This window comes from Neomonachus schauinslandi, chromosome X (genome assembly GCF_002201575.2).
Source record: "Neomonachus schauinslandi chromosome X, ASM220157v2, whole genome shotgun sequence".
NCBI classification, from domain to species: domain Eukaryota; kingdom Metazoa; phylum Chordata; class Mammalia; order Carnivora; family Phocidae; genus Neomonachus; species Neomonachus schauinslandi.
In genome coordinates, this window is record NC_058419.1 from 70,681,601 (window position 1) to 70,704,369 (window position 22,769).

General features: G+C 40.1%; 1 protein-coding gene and 1 pseudogene across 1 annotated transcript in view; one reads left to right on the forward strand and one right to left on the reverse strand.

Annotated features, from left to right (window-relative positions):
* The window catches only part of KIF4A (kinesin family member 4A), a 115,430-nt gene that overhangs the window by 40,002 nt on the left and 52,659 nt on the right, over positions 1 to 22,769 (reverse strand). Inside the window, exons 10-17 of the mRNA XM_021680348.2 lie at positions 15,761 to 15,893; positions 14,007 to 14,065; positions 13,796 to 13,901; positions 8,985 to 9,041; positions 7,800 to 7,985; positions 2,977 to 3,080; positions 1,649 to 1,793; positions 791 to 901 (exon numbers count right to left, since the gene is read on the reverse strand). Coding sequence (XP_021536023.1) covers positions 791 to 901; positions 1,649 to 1,793; positions 2,977 to 3,080; positions 7,800 to 7,985; positions 8,985 to 9,041; positions 13,796 to 13,901; positions 14,007 to 14,065; positions 15,761 to 15,893 — 901 coding nt within the window. The remainder of the gene's footprint in view (positions 1 to 790; positions 902 to 1,648; positions 1,794 to 2,976; positions 3,081 to 7,799; positions 7,986 to 8,984; positions 9,042 to 13,795; positions 13,902 to 14,006; positions 14,066 to 15,760; positions 15,894 to 22,769) is intronic.
* Positions 6,342 to 6,617, forward strand: LOC110572079 (annotated as a pseudogene).

The window sequence follows — 22,769 nt, forward strand, 5'->3', positions numbered from 1 at the left end:
GTGGGAGAGGGAGAAGCAGGCTCCCCGCAGAGCAGGGAGCCCGATGCGGGACTCGATCCCAGGACCCTGGGATCATGACCTGAGCTGAAGGCAGTCGCTTAACCAACTGAGCCACCCAGGCGCCCTCAGATGTATCTTTTTAAAGCAGTACTTGGCTGATATCACTTTGTTTCTCAAAAACCTTAAAAATCTTTGCACTGCTAACAAAATAAAGTTCAAACTTCTTAGATCTTTAACAATCCAGCTTCATTTTGTCTTTCTGATGGAATCTTCTACCATCCTTCATCCCACCAGGACCATTCATCATTCCTTGAATATGCTTATAAAGTTGTCATCTCTGTGTCTTTGCTCCTGCTGTTCCATCTATCTGGAATGCCTGCACCTGTCTCTATCAAAGTCCTCCCTATTATTCAAGGCCTGTTCAGCTGTCATGTTTTCACTCTAACTGGAAATATGCTTTTCTTTCTTAATTACCTTGGTGTTTTAGGCCATTTGTAAAGCACAGATCTCTTTATTCCTTCAATTAGAGAAAACCATGCTTATGCCTCACCTTCCCCTTTAGATTAAGACATTCTTCAAGGGCAGAGCTCATATACTACTCATCTTTCTATTTTCCATGGTATCTAGTGGGTAGTACCTGGCACATGGTAGACGTTTAAGAAATACCTGTTAAATTCATGAATGTGTCACATTTTTTGGAGAGAACCAGTTGTTTGAAGAAAAGCTTTAGTGTTAGTCAGCCCAAAGAAGGGTTTATTAGGTAGGCCTTTGAAAAGTTGTAGTTACTTACTCGTTCTTTTAACTGGATTACTTCTTTGTCTTTTTGTTGTTTCCACTGTCTAAACTTCTCAGCATCCTCTTTCATCTGACGCATTAACTGTACCCGCTGGCTTTTCATCACCTGTAAAAACAAAACCCAGTACAAGTATTAGTCATCTGCACTTACCCTAGGCTGATGTGCAGATGGATAGACTAACTATTAAGAAGAGAGAAAACCCAGAGCTAAGCTGAGAAGGCTGCCAACAGATTTTCTGATTAGGCTTGCAATACCCCTTGCTATGCTTGCACAGGGTTTCCAAGTATAGACTACACAAATGAACATGCTGAAGAAACTTAAAAAAAAATGTACCGACAGCTAAATCCAGCCCTAAATTCTTTGTATATAAATGAAATTTCAAGGAAATATCTACTAAGCCTCAAGGACAAATCCACCTAGCAACCAGTGTATTCTAAAGGTGCCAGTATAAGCGGCCTGTGACTCCACTTTGCAGATGTCAGAAGTCGAACATTCAATAACTGAAAATATTTTCCAGGTGTCACCACTTTGCAACTACTCTACAAAATTATTCTACATAATCATGGAAGGTGGTCAGGATATCACCACAAAATATCGAGGTATCTTTCTCCTTTGCTTTCTGAGACTCTAACATTAAGCTCTGAATGCTCAAGCAGGGTTTTGTTATTCAGATTCTAGATGACTACCAGGACAATGTCCTGTAAAAGGGACATTTGGGGAGAGTCACACATTGGAAATGATGGCCCTGCCTCCTACTTTCTCACCTGACAATGCCTCTGTAGTATAATTCTAAATGGAACACCTATGTTTGTAAGTTTTAATGAAATAAACCCAAGGATGAGAGTTTATTACCCGTATCTCCTGGTTCAATTTGGAAACGGTATGCTCTGTGGATTCTTTCAGCTTCAGAAGTTTGGACTGCTCATTCAGTTTCTTCTTCAGATCGGCCATTTGACCCTCTAGGTCCTGGAGACGTTTACGGCGGCGCTCACTCAACCTAAAAACAGATGCTACAGGAGTGAAGACTAGCAGAGTGAAGCCTGACTTCAAAAGACAGAGCATTCGACTCCCAGGTTCACAATCCTGATATATATAAAATAGGTGATCAGTCACATAGCCATCTTTAAATAATGAATAACCACCCAAACAACCAAAACCGTCTCAATTAACGGGAGCTCAATAACAAAGAGTAAAACAACAAATTTTTTGAGTATATAACAGTGCAATTGACTCAATACATCACTCCCCACCACTATGTTAAAAGGATGGTTGAGGATATTTCACTTTAGTTTAGCTGTAAAGGAATAATTCTGATGATTATTACACTCGTCTGAGATTATTACTCTCGGTGGGAGGCCTGCTTCTCCCTCTCCCACTCCCCCTGCTCATGTTCTTGCTCTCGCTCTCTCTGTCAAATAAATAAATAAAATCTTTAAGAAAAAAAAGAACATGAACTTGAGACTCAACAGAGATAGAGTCACTGAGTAAAAAGAAGGTAGACTAGCCAGTAAGGAAGAGGTCTGAGGAAGAGTAGGATATTCTGGTTATCTGTCTTGGTTTTATGCCTTTTTTTTTTTTTTTAAGTAGGCTCCATGCCCAGTGTGGGGCCCAAAGTAGGGCTTGAACTCATAACCCCAAGATCAAGACCTGAGCTGAGATCAGGAGTCTGACGTTTAACCGACTGAGCCACCCCGGGCACCCCTGTCTTGATTTTATTCTTAACTGACTAAGGGATGGCTAGACTGGTTTTTCATTTACTAGCCTGGATATTAATTCTACTGACAAGCTAATCTGCCATCAGTGCAGGGACAAAGAAACGGTAGCTGTCTGGTAGGTCTGATAATCTTTCAAAATCCAGCTCAAATGCTAACTTCTCATAGAGACTTTCTTGATCATGCTGGGCTAACCTGCTATCTCCTGACTCTGAACTCTTAAAGCAATTAACCACCTAGGAAATTTATCTAGCTACTAATCACATGCTGTTATGGCTTTCTTTTACTATCGTCAGGAGGTACTGTTTAAAATCTCAATTAACTTTTCTTTTGTTTAGATCTCTCTCCACAACTAGGTGTAAATCCTGTGGGGGGCAGGAAATGGCTCTTTTACATCTCTATTTCCTTTTGTAACTCCTCACACATAGTAGGGATTTGAAAAATAATACTTATTGGATGTATTCTCACTTGGCTTGGTTGACATCCTTCTTTGTTGTCTGGAGTTCAAGAACCAATTCTTCTTTTTCCTTTTGCAGATTGATGACTTCCAATTCTAGATTTTTTATGTTATCCTAGAAATGTTATGGGTCAGAGAGAAAGCATTAAAAGGCACGGGAAGAAAATCACTTAAAATAAAGAAAGTCACTTCAACATTCCACAGCTTAAGGAACTATGTATTCAATTTTACCACTTCAATTGCACACTATAAACATCTGTACTTGATTTAAGGAGATTAAAGTTATGTGGAATCCAAAAGCCTGGGTTTGAACCTTGAGTCCAGCACTTAATATCTAAATATCTTAAGGGAAGTCATTTCATCTCTTTTTAGCCTTAGTTTCTATGCAGAAAAGAGTTAATATAGCCCGAGATTGCTGTTCTTAAAAAAGGGCTGCTTGCAAGATTGGTCCTCGGCTCAGGTGGGTCTTGGTAGGGTTTCCATCATTTTGATAAGAGTGGCTCATTATGCCAAGAAACAGACTCTTAACCAGAGAGAACAAACTGATGGTTACCAGAGGGGAGGTGGGTGGAGGGATAGGTGAAATGGGTTATGGAGATTAAGGAGGGCACTTGTTGTGATGAGCACTGGGTGATGTATGGAATTGTTGAATCACTATATTGTACACCTGAAACTAATATGTATGTTAACTAACTGGAATTAAAACTTAAAAAAATCCCTGGACTCCTAGACTCCAGGGAGCCTCCCTGATAGACAACATTTCACACATGTTGTCACAACCCATTGCTAGAGGAATTAAATTCATATTGTGTTACTCCACTGGGAGAAGACTCTTAGAAGCTTGCATCTGGTTTCCTTCAGACTTTGCCTTTTCCCTTTGCTGATTCTGTTTTGTATCCTTCCACTGTAATAACTCATAGCTGTGTGACTATATGCTGAGTCCTTTGAGTCATCCTGGCAAATTGTTAAACCTGGGGGCAGTCTTGGGGACCTCCGAGAGTTTCCCTATCTATGTAAACAATTAACAACACCACTTACTTCACAGGGTTGTTGGGAAGATCAAATAAGATAAAAAAGGAATGACATTTTGTAAATAGTAGAGGGCTGCACAAACATCCTTATATTCAGAACTTTCAAACATATATATTCAATACCAAGTGCAGTTCTGCATGCATTTAGGAAATGAATTCCAGAAACTGAATTTTAGTAGTTTCCAAGATTAGAAAAATCCAATAGATTCCTTCCTGTTCTCATAACCAAAAAATTAAAGGAAACTGGCTGAATGAGTGGTTGGCAGCCAAGAAGATTCTGTGCAGGTCTTAGACCAGTATTGAAATGACACAAAGAGTCACGTTAGGTGGGGCTGTATCAGAGAAGCTTTCTAAATAGGCAAGAGCTGTTTTCCACAAAATCTCCTGGCCATGCTAGTACCCAATGAAAATCAATCTCATTGCTTGATAGTTACCCTGCATATTTAAACCAGCAATAATGTGTGTGTGTGTGTATGTGTGTGTGTATACTTAGGGAAGTAACACATGGAAACATTGTGGTAAAAAATAATCCAGATAATATATATAAAGGGCAAGTTCCTCTGCTGCCCTACTCTTCCAAAATTCCAGCCCCGTATCCAGAACTAACCACTGTTATCAGCCTGGTCCAGATCTTCCAGACATTTTTTCTAGACATTTACACATATATGTAAATACCTTAAAATATGTGTAGCTAATAAATACATAAATATATTGTGTCAAATGTCTATAGTATTTATGTAAATAGATACAAAAGTAATATATACATACACACATATACATGTGCATATTTGTGTGTGTGTACCTATTGAAATGTGTTAAAGATAAGTAGAATTACACTATATGTATATATTATTCTATAACTTGCTTTTTTCCAGTCTTAGAGATTTATTTATATCATTGCATATAGATCTAACTCCTGTTTTTGCCATAATGAAATATTCTTGTGCATGTCTTCTGTGCATATGTGCAAGGTTTTTCTAGGGTAAGAACAAGTGGAATTACAGAGTCATGGTGGTACACACTTTTAATCTTAATAGATACTGCTGCTAAATTTTCCTCTAAAGTGGCTATTCCAATTTACACTCCTCCTAGCTAAGTAGAGTACTTGTGTCCCTGCACCCTTACCAACATTTGATATTACTACACTTCAACATTTTTACCAATCGGATGGGTGAGAAATAGTATCTTTTCATTATATATGCCACATTTAGTCAAAACTGTCTGACTCCACAAAGGGAGTTGAGTCCTGGGTTACTATAACTCATGGCAATCTTCATTAATCAGAACCTATACCTCCTCAAATTTTTCTTTTCTTTTTTTTTTTTTTTTAAAGATTTTATTTATTTATTTGACAGAGAGAGACAGCGAGAGAGGGAACACAAGCAGGGGGAGTGGGAGAGGGAGAAGCAGGCCTCCCGCAGAGCAGGGAGTCCGATGCGGAGCTCGATCCCAGGACCCTGGGATCATGACCTGAGCCGAAGGCAGACGCTTAACGACTGAGCCACCCAGGCGCCCCGTTCCTCAAATTTTTCTACAGCAATTCTTCAGTGATAGAAAAAATACTTAGAACAAGAAACTACCTTTATTTATTAGAAAGAGATAGTGATTTACATGTGATGAAAAGGTACTGTTTACAATAAGAATTTGTTTCCTCCTTTTAAAAAATATTTTATTTATTTACTTGACAGAGAAAGAGAGACACTTGACAAGCAGGGGAGCGGCAGGCAGAGGGAAAGGGAGAAGCAGGCTCCCCACTGAGCAGGAAGCCCGACATGGGGTTCGATTCCAGGACCCTGAGATCATGACCTGAGCTGAAACCAAGAGTTGGTCGCTTACCTGACCACGCCACGCAGGCGACCCTATGGTAATTTTATTTTTAATCTTTTGAGGAATCTTTATACTATTTTTCCCAGTGGTTGTGCCAGTCTGCATTCCCACTAACAGTGCATGAGGTTTCCTTTTTTTCCACATCCTCGCCAACACTTGTTGTTTCTTGTGTTTTTGATTTTAGTCATTCTGACAGGTGTGAGGTGATATCTCATTGCAGTTTTGATTTGTAATAATGTCTAAAATTTTTAAATTAACGTATTATACTACCAAATCTTCTCTACAAATATAAGGTAAGTGTCAGAAGGAACAGCTTTAAAGAATTTGAAGTATAAGCCTAGGGAACAGGGGAGAAGGTAGTAGGGCAGGAATTGCTTTTATTTTACTGTTTGGCTTTTACAAATGATATACATGCATCTGCCATAAAGAAAAATTAAGTGTAAAAAATGTTAAACAAGACTGTAATAAGAAAAAGGAAATAAAACCGATCTCTGGGTTCAGACCTAGTTTGCAGCGACATGGCTAAATGCACTAAGAAGGTCGGAATCGTGGGTAAATATGGGACCTGTTAGGGTGCCTCCCTCAGGAAAATGGTGGAGAAGATTGAAATAAGCCAGCACGCCAAGTACATTTGTTCCTTCTGTGGGAAAACCAAGATGAAAAGAAGAGCTGTGGGGATCTGGCATTGTGGCTCCTGCATGAAAACCATAGCTGGTGGCGCCTGGACCTACAACATGACTTCTGCCGTCACAGTAAAGTCCATCAGAAGACTGAAGGAGTTGAAAGACCAGTAGAAGCTCCACCATTTGAAACACTGCTAGCCTATGGGGCGCCTGGGTGGCTCAGTCGTTAAGCATCTGCCTTCGGCTCAGGTCATGATCCCAGGGTCCTGGGATCGCCCTGCTCGGCGGGAAGCCTGCTTCTCCCTCTCCCACTCCCCCTGCTTGTGTTCCCTCTCTCGCTGTGTCTCTCTCTGTCAAATAAATAAATAAAATCTTAAAAAAAAATTGTTAGAAACACTGCTAGCCTATAATAAATGGGTTAATTTATGTAACAAAATTACTTTGGCTTGTTGTTAAATTTATTAATTAGATCTTTCAATTTGTGTTGCATTAGTTTTGCTTTCTCAAAGGATTTGGAAATTAAAAGTTCTTCTAATTTTTATTGGAAAAAAAGGAAATAAAACCTCTAATGGCAACTCAGCTATTATTTTGGAATACCCAAGGGGAATTCTCTACCCTAAGGAAAAAAAGCGTTGAAAATTCTTTGGGACAAACACTTTTCTTGTTTTTAGGGGAGCCTGTGGTAGAAATGCATGAATACTATCAGGATTTCTTGATTACCAGCATATAGAACCTGAGGGTGGTAGGATATAGCTAGACGGGGAAACAATCCACCCTTTCCTCTACCAGCACAGCCAACATCATTTTGTGGATGGGAAACACTGAGCTACAATGGAAAATAAGGTCTGAAGCAAGGGTAACTCTGTGGAATAACCTGAAAGCCAAAGACTTGGCTTTCAGTAAAGACCTGATTATTAATTAGCAAGGGCCAGATAGAACTACCACCAGGAAAACCAGTTTAGTCATTTGCCAAGTCAAGTGATATCCATTATAAGTCTCTTCCTAATTCACACTATAACCAAGGCCATCTACTAAGAGATCTATCTTCCTTAGAATGTCAGTACGGTTATTAGAACAAAATTTCTCCACAAGTAGGGACCACATTTATTATTATGTTATCAAACTATTTATTAAATACCTATTGCATAAGGTAAGGTATTGGATTAAATGAAACAGAATTGCAGGTTCCCTATCCTGAATGTATCCTTTTTTGGAAACCAACAATGCAACTCCATGTGTACTAGGCACATTATGTTCTCTCATCATCATCAAGAACAGTGTGCCCATTCTCTTCCCATACAATTAAAGAGAGATGGTAGACATGAACAAATGCTGCTCTTGTAAATATTTTACCTGGTACTGGAAATGAATGGGCTGTAGTTGGCTGTCATTCTGAGTCATCTTTCTGGCTAGGGCCTCTTTCAGTGCAAGGGCTTTATTCAACTCAACCAGCTCCTTAGACATCTGAGCTTGACGTAGAGCATGCTGAGTAGTGAAAGCATCAGAAGATCTACTGGTCTCTGGACTGGTTTCTACTTGCTGGAAAAGATCAGGATAATGATTTGTAAGAGAAACAAGCCATTGGAGTTCCTTAGGTCCTGCTTCATCAGGTCTCACAGCCACTTCTCCATTGTTAGTACCTCTGTTCTTTTAAAAATATGGCTTCTCATACATTTGCATTAAACATGTAAGATGAATTGAGCCTACCTATTTTCCCACTCTCAGGGCACCTTATTTCTTATATCCTTTAACTGACTCTTCTAGAGTAAACTAAATTTCTTGCTCTTTCCTTTATTGATTGGGCTAACATTTCTTAACTTTGACGTCATCCTAAGGGGTCTTTACAGGAGAACGAGTTCTGGAAGTGGCACTTTAGGAATGGTGGAAATGGAGAAGAGGCTTTATTTATTCTTACAGAGCTTGCCTCTGGCACCCGATTTATCTCCTATCTTTCTTCTTTCAGAATATAAAAAATACCGATACATGTTTGTTTCAGGGGGAAAAGAGGTCTCAAGCAAACCATTGTCTAGTCTTCCATTTTGACTCTACTCTATAACCTTTAGCCAACATCTAATATGTTTTATCTATTCTTGCAACTCAAACACTCCAGATATTCTCCTTGGTTCTTTTAGCTCCTACCCATCCCAACCATAGAAAAAGTATGATGAGAAAAAAATCTCTTCCATGTCTTCTCTGATGCTTTTTTGACTTTGCCAGAATTTCCTGATTTGTTCCTTTCTTCATTCCAACTTGCTAGACAGCTGATGCAGAATACTAACATCTAACAAGGAATCAGTAAGCCAGATTGCAAATAAGGACAATGACATCCCTGAGATGCCCTACCAGTTATACTACTAGACATGGATCCTATCCAATTTAGGGTTTTCCAAAGCTGACATTTACACTCAAGATTTCTGGATTTCCAAGGTATTCTATGGAGGATGGTAACAACTGGGGACACTCATCCTCAGCTGAGTGATAAATTACAGGAAATGGCACAGTTAAAGCTCCCAGTTCTACACAAAGCCAATTACTTACAGCTTCTGGTTCCACTGCAGTATCAATGGCTGCAGCCATGCAAGCAACAGTTTCGTCCTGCAATGACAAATGATGTTTCAGTTTAGGAAAAGACTCTGAAGTGAAGCTTACTAGGGGATTTTATATTGGTTATTCAATTTTTTTCAAGTGTATATAGAGACCGTTTAAGGTGCTGGGCCCATTTTGTGCACACATACACCCAAAACCACAGATTTCCATGTCCCACCTCTTAAGAGTCTCTCCTCGTTACAAGGTCAATCGTGTAGTCTTCGTAAAAAAAAAAAAAAAAAAAAAAAAAAAGGGTCATGTGGCAATTGACATATATATTGCACCTCTCCTGCTCTGTCAGAGATCAACGGGCCAGAGTGAAACATTAGCCGTGTTCTCACAGACCAAAGTTCAACCCGTTTTATAGACTCTACTCTTTATGTTTTTACCACTAAGTCTACCTCTGTAACGTACAGGTCTAGCCAGTTCTCATGGACATACCACCCTAAAAACAGACATACAAAATAAAGGCAATGCAGTAGAAAAGTGAATAGAATGAAAGGTTATTTGGTATTTTTATTTTACAGTCAGTCAAGGTAGCAAGAGCCTACTCTAGAAGGAAATACATTCCACAGGTCGACACCCCAGAAAGATGTGCTCGTGAAGTCAGACAAATATCCTGCAGCTCCTCTCCCTCATATACAGAAGAACTAAGCAATCATAGGCAGCTATTCCAGGTAGTGGTTACTTGAAGGGAAAGGGTAAGCACGGATTCCCTTCCAGAGAAGGGCTATTCCTCTTCTGGGCTCTGGAACAAAAGCCATCTAAAAGGGAAACCTAAAACCACTTATTGGGACTAATTTGTTTATAGGCTATCATACGAGCAAGCTCTGTTCTCCCCACTGGAATTTAAGCTTTATTTGGCATTGGACCATATGGATTACCACCTCTGTTCAAGTGATTCTGCAAGCCCTGGGAAGGGCTTTCCAGGAAGTCACATGATTTTTTTTTTTTTTTTTAAGATTTTATTATTTATTTGACAGAGAGAGACACAGCGAGAGAGAATACAAGCAGGGGGAGTGGGAGAGGGAGAAGCAGGCTCCTGGCTGAGCAGGGAGCCAGACGTGGGGCTCGATCCCAGGACCCCGGGATCATGACCTGGGCCGAAGGCAGACGCTAAACGACTGAGCCACCCAGGTGCCCCCAGGAAGTCACATGATTAAAGAGCTCATAGGTCAAAGAGCTATTGGCTCAATAGCAAGGAAAGAATTTAGGGTGAGCACACAGAGTGTCTGCATCGGCCCAGTGAAAGATTACATAGTTGTTGAAACTTGAAGCTCAGTACCTTCAGGGCAAGGAGCAAAGAGGCCTTAGTAAGTGCTATTTGTAAAGCACGTCTCTTGCCCAGAAATTCCCAATCAGTGAGACTCAAAGAAAATTCAGAGGAAGCTCCAGTGTTACCACATGCCTTCTCCTCATGATTTACAGTACTGGTGATTCTCCAAGGGCCAGACATGAGATCCTTCTTGACAAATAGCACTTCGATATACTATACGTTAATGGTTACCCTTTCTTCCCTCCGATATTTTCGGTTTCAGTAAATGGACTACTTACAGACCTATCCTAGATTAGTAAAGCCTGTAACACTGGCTTTTGGAGACTTTTTAGTCTCCAAAAGACTTTAGACTCTAGTACCTTCCAGAGGGTCAGGATCAAAGTAGATGGGTTAATCTTTGAAGAAGACATGTTACTGTGGGTTTACCTTTTGGTCTGTGGCCCAATAAAATTTTATAATGCGAAAGTTTAAGCTTTGGTGACATGTTCTACATGAACATGGTAGGATTCTGTCTTCATAATCCTAAATATAAATATGTAACAATAGGATTTATTTCAATCTAACAGTCTCTCTCTCTCTCATTCTAAGGCTGCAACAGAGAACCTCTCGTAAGGTAAAAATACATGATTTGCTGAAGGCGATGGTCAAGGAAACAAAGCTAGGGTACACTGAGCTATATTAACCAGCAATACCTTCCCATATGAATTTCGCACTTGGAGGCTGTAGGCAATACCATTACTGGGCGTGCAAAATGCTTTTTATGGAACTGGTCTTAGAGGAGGGAATAAAAGCAGCAACAACAAAATTTGATTTTGTGGGAACTGAAAGGACTGCATGAATTTCCTCACAGGTGACTGCAGCAAGGAGGTTTGAATTGTATTTTAAAGGAAGAAATGGTACAGTTTAGTGCTTAAAGCCCCAGGAGGAAGATTCGGGAACAACGGCTGCCTTCATCACTGAAAAGGGGGTGTTCACCCGTCACTTAAAATAAAAATAGTTTTAATCCAGAACGAAGGGCACAAGCACTTACATTTGAAACATTTTGCTTTCACTGTAGTGAGTCTTAATAAAAGCCACAGGATACATTGTTGTGTATTTCCAAAAAATATATAGCTGGGAGGGTCCCAAACAATAGACATGGAGAAGTCTGATTCAAGAGTCCAGCAGGAGCCCTGGGCCAAGGGGTTTACTCTGCCTAACTGTGACAGTGGAGGGAAGCCAGGGACTTTATCAGTTTGTGGCAATCTTTAGTACCTTTGTGCTTCATGAGCCAAGTGAATGTTAGTGGCAGAATTCAGTGATTCTACAGAGTTCCTCTGAGTCAGCCACCACTAGCAACTTCCTCTAGAGGCACACCAGGCACCAGTTGTATCACCAGATCCTCACCACAGATATGCCTTCTCTTCTGTTAACAACTTGTTTCCATGGGTTTCCTTCATCATTCCCACGTGACTCGAAGCCCCAGAAATGAGGTGGTGGGAAATCCTCTAAGATCGGTGTGGTGGCCATGAACAACGGTGGCCTGGGTCACTCTTCTGTGATCATATAAGCTTTAGCTCCAGTACGGTCCCACAGCCTAGATTATCTTAATTCCGAGGCAGCTCACACAAGGTGTTCATACATCAGATGTTTCAGCTATATTTAAGTGGAATTATCGATGGTGAAATTTCACCTTGTGATAGCCATTCTCTGGCGTACACTCTATAATTTAGCCACAATGAAGTCCTTATTATGTTCTAAACTTTCATCCCTTTTCGCTTTGCCATATACCTTTTTCTTTACATAGATTGTCTTTTTCCCTTTGTGGGACAAACTTCTATTCATTTTTTAGAGCCCAGTTTCTTCTGTACTGACTTCTTCAGTTTTCTAGGCAGTTAATCACCCTTTGCTCATATTGCTAATGTAAGAGGATTAAAACAGAGAGAGGGTTCTTAGTTTTCCTTGCCTCCTTTCCCCCTTCTTTGCCACCTCTCCCACTTGTGCACCTTAACCAACGAACAAACTTTAAGGCTTGCAAGAACGACCCTTGAAAATAATTGGACAGTTAGCAGGATGGGGTTGCACCAATGTTCTTAATTTAAGCAAGAGGCACGAAAACTGGAAGAGCCTCCAACCAAAATTTCATGGCAGTTAACCAGAACTGCTACCTGAGCCAAACCACAAGGACACACCCCCCTCTCTTCTCACCCTACAAAACTCCAGTCCTGCTTTGACTCAGGGAGTTACCTGGAGTTCAGGAGCTCCCCAAGTGCCTTGGCTGAATAATGCCTTCAGCCTCTTTTGGAGCCACTTAAACTATTTTCTTTCGATAGTAATACAGTACTTAGCAAGGTCACACAGCTAGTGAGTGGCAGAACTGGCTTCCAACCAGGGTCTGTCTGGCTCTGGAGCCCAGGTTCTCAACTGCTATGGTCTGGGTGTTGGACAAATGAGCTGTCATCTCGGACTGCTCTGAACAGTTTTGTACAGTATTACTTGTTCTAAAACACTGCTTTCTAGTCTTTTGGGGAGTTTACTCATTTAATTTATTGGCACTCATCCTAACCCTTCCTCCCACAAGACTGCATGGTATTTTTTTAATGTACTCTTTCAGAGTAAAATGCAGGTGTAGATGATTCTGTGATACCGTTTTGACAAGTCTAGGAAACACTGGGCAAGCCCTGAGATGAAGAATCACTGTTCTGGCAAAGTTAAAGCCTCTCCCCAAGAGCTAGAAATTACCACCAGTCATTTATGAACATGTCACGGGTACAGAATGATAAACAAGAGGGTATAGATGGAACAAAATCAACCATAACCCCTTAACCAACCATCGTCCCTTAACATAACATGATTTCAACTTCAAAAAAAAAAAGTATATATGTCTAAGGGCTAAAATAGAGAAGGAACACCAACAATAAAAGGTCTTTAGGGTGGTAGGATTCTAAGACCTTTTCTTCTGGGAAAAACAAGAAATACCCACCGCCCAACCCCCTCCCCCACACACTACTACTATTGTAGTTCTAAAAATAAATAAAAATGGGAACTTCTAGAATGATCATTCAAACTAATTTATTACTGGTTAGAAAGGAGAGCTATGGTAGTCCCTGGTTGCTCTAAGTTATCTGTCAGAAGAACCCAGTGTGTTTAAAATTGAGGTATGGCACAAGGCCTCTTGTTAAGCTAGCCTACACTGAAGGGACAGCAAGTCAATGACTGCCGCCCGGGCTACCAGGCAATTTTGCAACTGCTCTGTTGCTGCGTCCAGCATTTGATTCAAGCACTGAAATACGAATGTGCCATTGCATATGTAACCTGTGAGTGTCTTGATTTAACGAATTCAGTATTCAGATCATATCCAATGATCCATGATCTCCGTCCTCCAACAGCTCACAATCTAGTTGTTTCGGCAAAAGGCAGAGTTAGATATGTTTATATGCAGCAAGAGAAACAAACGAAAGCAGTTAAGTCTATTTACACTGCCTCCCCGCCCCCCACCTTGGCTTACCGATAGCTGGGTAATCACTTGCTGCAGGTTACGAATTATCTCTACGTTTTCTTTTAATTCCTGGTCTTCCAAAGTTTCCACTAACTTTTGAAGATCCACTTTGAGGCTGAAAATTCAAACAAAGGCACCTAAAGGTTAATCATACTGCAAAGACCAGAGGATTGATGATTATATACTAAGGTCACTAACAGACATTTGGTATGAAACTTACGCTGCATGCTGCCTGAGTTCCTCTAGCTTGGCGTTCATCTTTTCATTCGCTTGTTCTGTCTGCAACAGAGACCCAGGAGATCATCAGTGATGATGCCTGACAGCTTCACTTAATTATGTCCTCTCTCCTACCCCTAATGCATTAAAACCTAGGTAGAGGTTGCCTCCTTTGCTGTAATCGAGGATTTAGTGGGCTTTGGTGATTTAGTGAGAAACGGTATTTTTTTTTTTTAACAGTCATGGAAATTAGCCCTTCAGTCAACATGAACTACTAAAAATAGCATCCAAGCAGCTGGGTCTTATGCTTGCCATGAAGCTCAGACTATGGTGTGGAGTGTGAAGCCTTAATTCCATATAGAACTTTGCAACTGGGGGAAAAAGCAATACTTCCTGGCACGCTACTCACCGCTGTTTGCAAAAAACCCACTTACTTTAAACTGCCTCCTACACTATACAGTTCCCTAGCCCCAGCATAAGGGCACTGAAAATGTAAAAGGGCCTCACACTGAATTATGAGCTGAGCTTTTTTTTCAAGTTACACTATCTGATATGGTAGGCTGGTTTTAGTAAGAGAAAGCAAGAAAAAGGGTGAGGCACAAGAATATGGCCGAGAAGAAATGGCAGAGGGAGACACATTTTGGGAAGGGTGATTGATATTTTCCATTTTATCTCACTCACAGGATCTGTAACATGCGAGACGCTGCAACAGATTTGGGAAGGACAGCTTACAGAGGACAAAAATGTTGTTCTTGTTATGACATTTTAACGGGACATCAAGCAATAAGCCTTCCCGTAGCCATTATAGCAACCTTATAAAGTTCAGATGGGTATGTGGCTAGAGTAACAGGTTCCGTCTGTTACGTCAGCCACACTCGCATATGTGTGAAACACAGCTTCTAGAGTTACTTTAAAGGTACAGAATGCAGCACTGGAGACAGAAAACTGTATATAAAAATCCTCCAGTTCCCATTTTCACCCTTCCAGTAGCAATGGACAATGGATATAGAATTTGGCCCCCTTTAAAGAATCTTGAAGCAGCATACGCCTCCTTGACTAGAGAGCGCATGGATGCGTGAAGGCGTGTAAATTACAGATGTTCAATTACATTTTGGTGGAAATTCATTTTCGCTTTTGGCAATAGTTTGCGCAATTAAAAACTGAGCTGTATTTAGACTAGTAGAAAAATGTTAGCGGCAGAGCCAGCACGCACTGATCTGGGTTACTTTCAGACAGGTAGTAGATATAGAACTGGAGTAATCAGTTGAGTAGTGATCCACTATTTGGAAATTAACCATATGTGAAAGGAATTAACATGAATTTCCTAGCTGTTCTATCTCACCATGGCAGCTGTTAGGACAGAATACGAAATATGACAACACTGGGGGAAAGGAGGTACAGAAGACCTAAAATCTCACTGAGGGGATAGTTACTTGATATTATGGATAAAGATTAGGCAGGACTTTAGGTGACAGAAGGACCTGGTTCTTTGCTCTCTGGTATTTTAGAACAAATCTACTTTAAAATGAGATCCATGTAGATTCTCTGTGGTGGATTTATACGATTCTTTTAACTTTTCTGTATGTTTGATTATAAGCCCATGTGTTTACCCTGGAGGGGCTCCATGGCGGATATGGTGATATTAATCCATTCCTTTCCACATAACTTGTCTCTCATAATGAGAAGCATGTTAAATATTTCAGAAACCAAAGCTAGTAAGTGTCCAGATTGCTAGTGGCTCAGTCGTGGGGGCCTCACCAAAATGATCCTCTCCAACATCTGGGCTGTCTGACCAGCTGCCTCGCTCAGACCACGACTTAATTTTTCATTCTCTTCTACCAGGGACTGATTCTTCTCCATCAGGGACTGTAGACTTTCTGATGGTTCCACACTAAAACAAAGAAAGTAACATAAGAAACAGACCTGTTAATAACACCGATATCAAAGGTGGATGAAAATATATCCCATAGACCTTTTAGGTGTGTGTGTGGGGTTTGGTTTAAAATTAACCCCCAGGGGCGCCTGGGTGGCTCAGTCGTTAAGCGTCTGCCTTCGGCTCAGGTCATGATCCCAGGGTCCTGGGATCAAGCCCTGCATCGGGCTCCCTGCTCAGCGGGAAGCCTGCTTCTCCCTCTCCCACTCCCCCTGCTTGTGTTCCCTCTCTCGCTGTGTCTCTCTCTGTCAAATAAATAAATAAAATCTTTAAAAAATAATAAAATAAAATAAAATTAACCCCCCAAAGCCTGGAAAAAAGTGTGTCCATTCCAATTCCAGTCAGGTCATATACTGAATGAGTAAGAAACATATGCCTGAAATACTTTGAATTAATGGTTTGCAGGAAGGTAATAATTCAGAGCCAGCCATAGTGCAACAGAAATGACTAACCTCTATCTACCCTTAGCTCTTAGTTTAAGATCTTTCTATTTGTACCATGTAGCTAAGAAGTGAAGGCTAAGCAAAATAAGTCAATCAGAGAAAGGCAATTATCATATGATCTCATTCATATGTGGAGTTTAAGAAACAAAACAGATGAACATAGGGGAGGGGAGAGAAAAATAAAGCAAGATGAAATGAGAGAGGGAGACAAACCATAAGAGACTCTTAACTCTAGGAAACAAACTGAGGGTTGCTGGAGGGGAGGGGGTGGGGGGATGGAGTAACTGGGTGATACACTCTATGTTAATTGAATTTAAATAAAAAACAAACAAACAAGTGAAGGCTAACTGTAGCTAAGATATATGTGTCTCCCTCCTCTTCCCACTCTCAATCCCTCATTAACGATTTAGGGCAGCAAGGAAGGAAGAGGTACGGAGGACGCAGAAGTGACTCCGCTCAGGGCTGAAATTTAACCTCATCAATATAAGTCAACTACCTATTTACTGAAGTTTAGGGAAACAGCAATTAAGAAGTCAGAGATTTGATATAATGACCAGTGGCCACTGACAGCACATTTCACAATTCTCCATAAATGTTCCCTTCTAAATGCCGGCCTTGCTTGAAACCTCTTGTTCATTTGTCTATCAATTTTAAATTGCTTAGAGTGGGTGGTGGCAACAATGGTGTCCATATCAAGTAGGAGTGGAAGGGAGGAACAGAAATAGCTTGAAGGAATACATATAGATAAGAACCTTTGGAACTTATACAGATTACTTGGTATCAGTTCCAGGCTAATGGAAAAGACCAACAAGATGGACAGTTTTGGTTTGTTTTTTTTTTGGAATCCACTGGGATTCCTTGTTCAAAAGACTGGAAAATAGGACTGGTGAAAAAAGATCAGAAGAAATATGAAGATTTGGATCTGAAGGAGACTGAAGGGAAAAATGAATAGTTGTCAAGGCTATAATAAAGAGAAAAAAGAAGGACAGGGAACAGCTGTTCTCAATCTCAATAAAGAACTGAAAAGGATTTCAGGAATAGATGCCCTCTCACCCAGCTTAAGACCTCCAGGAATTCTTAACAGAAAATCTTAGCATGCTCTTTATCACGAAGTTAATAGCAAGGCCACAGTATAAGGTCTAAGGTTATACTACTGAGAATTTACTAAGACTCTTTTTAAAAATTATTTTTAATTAATTTTTTTCTTAAAGATTTTTATTTGTTTATGTGAGAGAGAGAGAGAGAGAGCGCAAGTGCACAAGCAGGGGGCTGAGTGCAGAGCCTACACGGGGCCTGGTCTCACCACCCCAAGATCATGACCTGAGCCGAAATCAAGAGTGGAACACTCACTAAATGAACCACCCAGGCGTCCTGAGAATTTAAGACTCTTATGAAAGAATGTTCAGTTAAAATGTGGATTATAAAGATAAACAATTGGCAAATTTAGTGTTCTTTTAGATTGCTCTGATATTTTCTTATTGTTATTAAGCTGAAAACTTCCATGCATCATTTATGTAAGTTGACAAGCTCCAAAGTAATGATACTTTTAACTCAATAGTTTTTCTCCTAAAAATTTGCAAGGTTTCTCTAAATGGGGGGAAATACAATGGAAAACCAGTGTTTCCTCTTTGCAGGCTATTTAATTGTCAATGTTTGGAATTTAAGTTAGCTGAGCATGTGCAAATTGATAAATGCTCACAGAAAATCAATGCAAAATCTTCCATGACACACATTCAAAAAGAAAAGAATATAATCGTACGACAAAAAGCAAAAAAAAAAAAAAATCCATTTGTATGGACTGTACATTTTGTAAAAAGCCTTTATGAGATGTCTCTTTTTTTATTCGAGAGAGCTAGGGAGTGAGAGAGCACAAGCAGGGGGAGGGGCAGAGGGAGAGGGAGAAGCAGACTCCCCGCTGAGCAGGGAGCCCGATGTGGGACTCGATCCCAGGACCCTGGGATCATGACCTGAGCAGGTCATGCAGGTCAAGCAGGCAGAGGCTTAACTGACTGAGCCACCCAGGCACCCTGAAATGTCTCTTAAAATATACATTTTTGAGAAAAGAAGTAGTATCTTTATTTCTCTGTAAAATGTTGAACAGCTGAGTTCACTGTTTGATTCATCAACTGTTTCTTAGAATCTATCTTTGTGTAGCTGAAACTATATCCTGTAGTATATTCTTGGTGGTTGGAAGTCTGGAATAGTTTTCTTTTTTTTTTTAAAGATTTTATTTATTTATTTGACAGAGAGAGACACAGCGAGAGAGGGAACACAAGCAGGGGGAGTGGGAGAGGGAGAAGCAGGCTCCCCGCAGAGCAGGGAGCCCGATGCGGGACTCGATCCCAGGACCCTGGGATCATGACCTGAGCTGAAGGCAGTCGCTTAACCAACTGAGCCACCCAGGAGCCCTGGAATAGTTTTCATTAGTCTTGTCTTAACATAAAACAGGTCTGTGCTAAACTGAAAGGAAAGGAAGATGGGTCAGTTGCTTCTAAACTGGTTAAATTAGGGGCACCTGGGTGACTCAGTTAAGTGTCCGACTCTTGATTTCAGCTCAGGTCATGATCTCAGGGTTGTGAAATTGAGCCCCGCATTGGGCTCTGCACTCAGCAGGGAGTCTGCTGGAGATTCTCTCTTTCCCTCTCCCTTTGCCCCTCCCCCTGCTTGTGCTCTCTCTCTCAATAAATAAAGTCTTAAAAAAATAAAATAAAGTGGTTAAACTAAATTAGGTCTTTAAGAGATCCTTTAAGAGATCCCAGCTTTCCTCAGTTTCTTTATCCAACATTCTTAAATTATTATCAGGAAGCCAAGATTAAATTACCCAAAGAAGGAAAATTACAAAGAGAAGGGTGGTCATCTTTGGGTGATAAAATTATGGCAATTTTAAGATTTATTCTTTATACTTTTCTAAATGTTCTACAAGAAGCAATGTACCCCTTTAAAATGAGAAAAAATGATTAAGAGTTATTGAAAATAAGGATATCAAAAGAAAATAAGCTCACACATACATAAGAATAAACTCCAAATGAAAACATGAAATGTAAAAAATAAAACCAACATAAGTTCTAGAAGGAAACATGGGCAAATGCCTCTTTAACCTTGGTGTAGGGAAAGGCATTCTAATTATGAATCAAAATCCAGAAGCATGAGGAGGATGTAAACACCAGAGCCACTCTGGAAAACAGTTTGGCAGTTTCTTGAGAAGTTAAACATGCGACCCAGCAATTCTACTTTTAGATATCTGCCCAATATAAAAGATATGTACATACAAAAACTTGCAAGTAAATGTTCATAACAGCAAAATTCATAATAGCTGAAAAGTTGAAACAACTCAAAAGTCCATCAACAGGTCAATGGATAGACAAAACGTGGGTTATCCAGACAGTGGAATACTACTGAGGAATAAAAAAGACATGAAGTAATTATACATGCTATAACAAGGATGAATCTGAAAAATGTTATAGGTGAGAGGTGAGCATAGCATAATGTTTAGAGAAGTTGAATCACTATGTTGTACATCTAAAACTAATATAATATTGTGTGTAGTCTATCCTCAAAAAAATAACAGATGTAGTCTATATATACAATGGAATATTACTCAGCCATAAAAAAAGAATGAAATCTTGCCATTTGCAATGACATGGATGAAGCCAGAGGGCATAATGTTAAGTGAAATAAGTCAGACAAAGACAAATACCACTGCTTTCACTTATATGTGGAATCTAAAAAACAAAACAAAACAAACAGAAAGCAGAAACAGACCCACAAATACAGAGAACAAACTGTGGTTGCCAGAGTGGGGGGGGGGGCGAGAGGATGAGTGAAATAGGTGAAGGGAATTAAGAGGCACAAACTATTCCACCTCTGGGTCTACACCCAAAAGAATTGAAAGCAGGGTCTTAAAGCATTCATGGCAGCATTATTCTCTATAGCCAAAGGGTGGAAGCAACCTGTGTCCCCTGACAGATGAATGGATACACAACATGTGGTATACATGTACAATGGGATATTATTCAGCCTTTAAAAGAAAGGGATGTATGGTGATTAACATAACATAATAATAAAAAAAATTAAAAAAAAATAAAAGAAAGGGAATTCTTTTTTTTTTTAAGATTTTATTTATTTATTTGACAGAGAGAGCGAGAGAGGGAACACAAGCAGGGGGAGTGGGAGAGGGAGAAGCAGGCTTCCCGCTGAGCAGGGAGCCCGATGCGGGACTTGATCCCAGGACCCTGGGATCATGACCTGAGCCGAAGGCAGACGCTTAACGACTGAGCCACCCAGGCGCCCCAAAAGAAAGGGAATTCTGACACATGCTACAACATGGATGAAACTTGAGGATATTATACTAAGTAAAACAAGACAGTCACGAAAGGACAAATACTGTATGATTTCACTCATATGAAGTGCTTAAAATAACTAAATGAAAGTAGAACGGTGATTGCCAAGACTGAGGGGAGAGGGGGAATTGGGGTGTTATTGTTTAACAGGTACAGACTTCCAGTTTTGCAAGATGAAAAAAGTTTTAGATGATAGATAGATGGTGGCGATAGCTGTACAGTATTGTGAATGTACTTAACGCCACTGAACTGTATACTTGAAAATGGTTAAAATGGTGAATTTTATTTTATGTATATTTTACCACATTTTTTTCAAAAGGTCCAAAGGATCAAAAAACCTGATCGAAAAATGGGACATATGAACAGATAATTCATCAGAAAGAGATAAAAGTGGCCCTGAAACATATGAAAAAAAAAATGCTCAGATCTGCTCATAATTAAAGAAATGAAAATTAAAACAAGATACTGAGCATGTTTCACCTATCAGACTGGCAAAAAACTGAAGAAGTATGACAACACATTCCACTGGTGAGGCTCTGGGGAAACAAGTGCTCTCATACATTGCTGTTGGGAATGCAAATTGGTATATCCCATATTCTGGAGGGGAATATGGCAATATGGCAATATCCAACAAAATCACACATGCACTTACCTTTTGCCTCAGCAATCCCATTTCTAGAAATCTACCCTGAAGATAAATCACTAATAATATGAAAACTGAATAACACAAGGTTATTCACTGCAATGTGTTTGTAATTACAAAATACTGGAAACATACCTACGTCCATACCACCCTGAACGTGCCCTATCTTGTCAAAATACTGGAAACAATCTAAACGCCCCTACATAGGAAAGCTGTTGAATTAATATGTTTGGCACATGTACACTAACAAGAGTACCATGCAGCTGTAAAAAAGAATGAGGAAGACATCTAAGAACTGGTAAGAAATGATTTCCAGGAAATGCTGAGAAGAGGAAAGCCACAAAGACTATCTGAAGTATACCACCATTCATATAAGAAGAGGATATGAAAAAATATAGAAGTATATGCTCATTTGTACAGGAGAAATACAGGAAGGCTACGCCAGAAACTAAAGAGAATGGTTAAATACGGAGGAGGGAGAAAAGTGGTAGAAATAAGGGTGTGATGGGGATAGGGTGGCAGGGATGAAGAGGGAATGACATTTCATCGAATATTTTTTTTTAAAGATTTTATTTATTTGACAGAGAGAGACACAGTGAGAGAGGGAACACAAGCAGGGGGAGTGGGAGAGGGAGAAGCAGGCTTTCCACTGAGCAGGGAGCCCGATGCGGGGCTCGATCCCAGGACCGACCTGAGACGAAGGCAGATTAACGACTGAGCCACCCAGGCTCCCCTGAATATTTTTTTTTTAAATATTGTGGTAAAAAACATGTAACAAAATTTACCATCCTCACCATTTTTTAAGTGTATATACAGTTCAGTAGACTTAAGTATATTCACATTATTGTGCACTGGATCTCCAGAACTTTTTCATCTTGCAAATCTGAAACTTCGTACCCATTCAACAATTCCCTCCCTGTTCCCACCCCCACCCCAGTCTATTCTTTCACAGTTTTCTGCCATTGCTTTTATTTCTACACTGTTCTTTATGTTCCCCTATATGGACATAGACCTTTGCCTATGTTTTCCTCTAGTTCTTTTGTGGGTTTTTCTGTTTTTAAAAAAGTGTGTAAAAACATATAAAACTGGGGCGCCTGGGTGGTTCAAACTGTTAAGCGTCTGACTTTTGGTTTCAGCTCTGGTCATGATTTCAGGGTCGTGAGATGGAGCCCTGATTCAGGCTCTGTGCTCAGTGGGGAGTCTGCTTGAGATTCCTTCCTTCTCTCTCTGTGCCCCCCACTCACTCATGCTTTCTCTCTCTCTAAAATAAATAAATGAATCTTTAAAAACAACATATAAAACTGTCTTAACCACTGTTAAGTGTACAGTTGAGTAGTGTTAAGTATATTTACATTGTTGTAAAACAGATCTCCAGAACCTTTATCTGGTAAAACTGGAACCCTATACC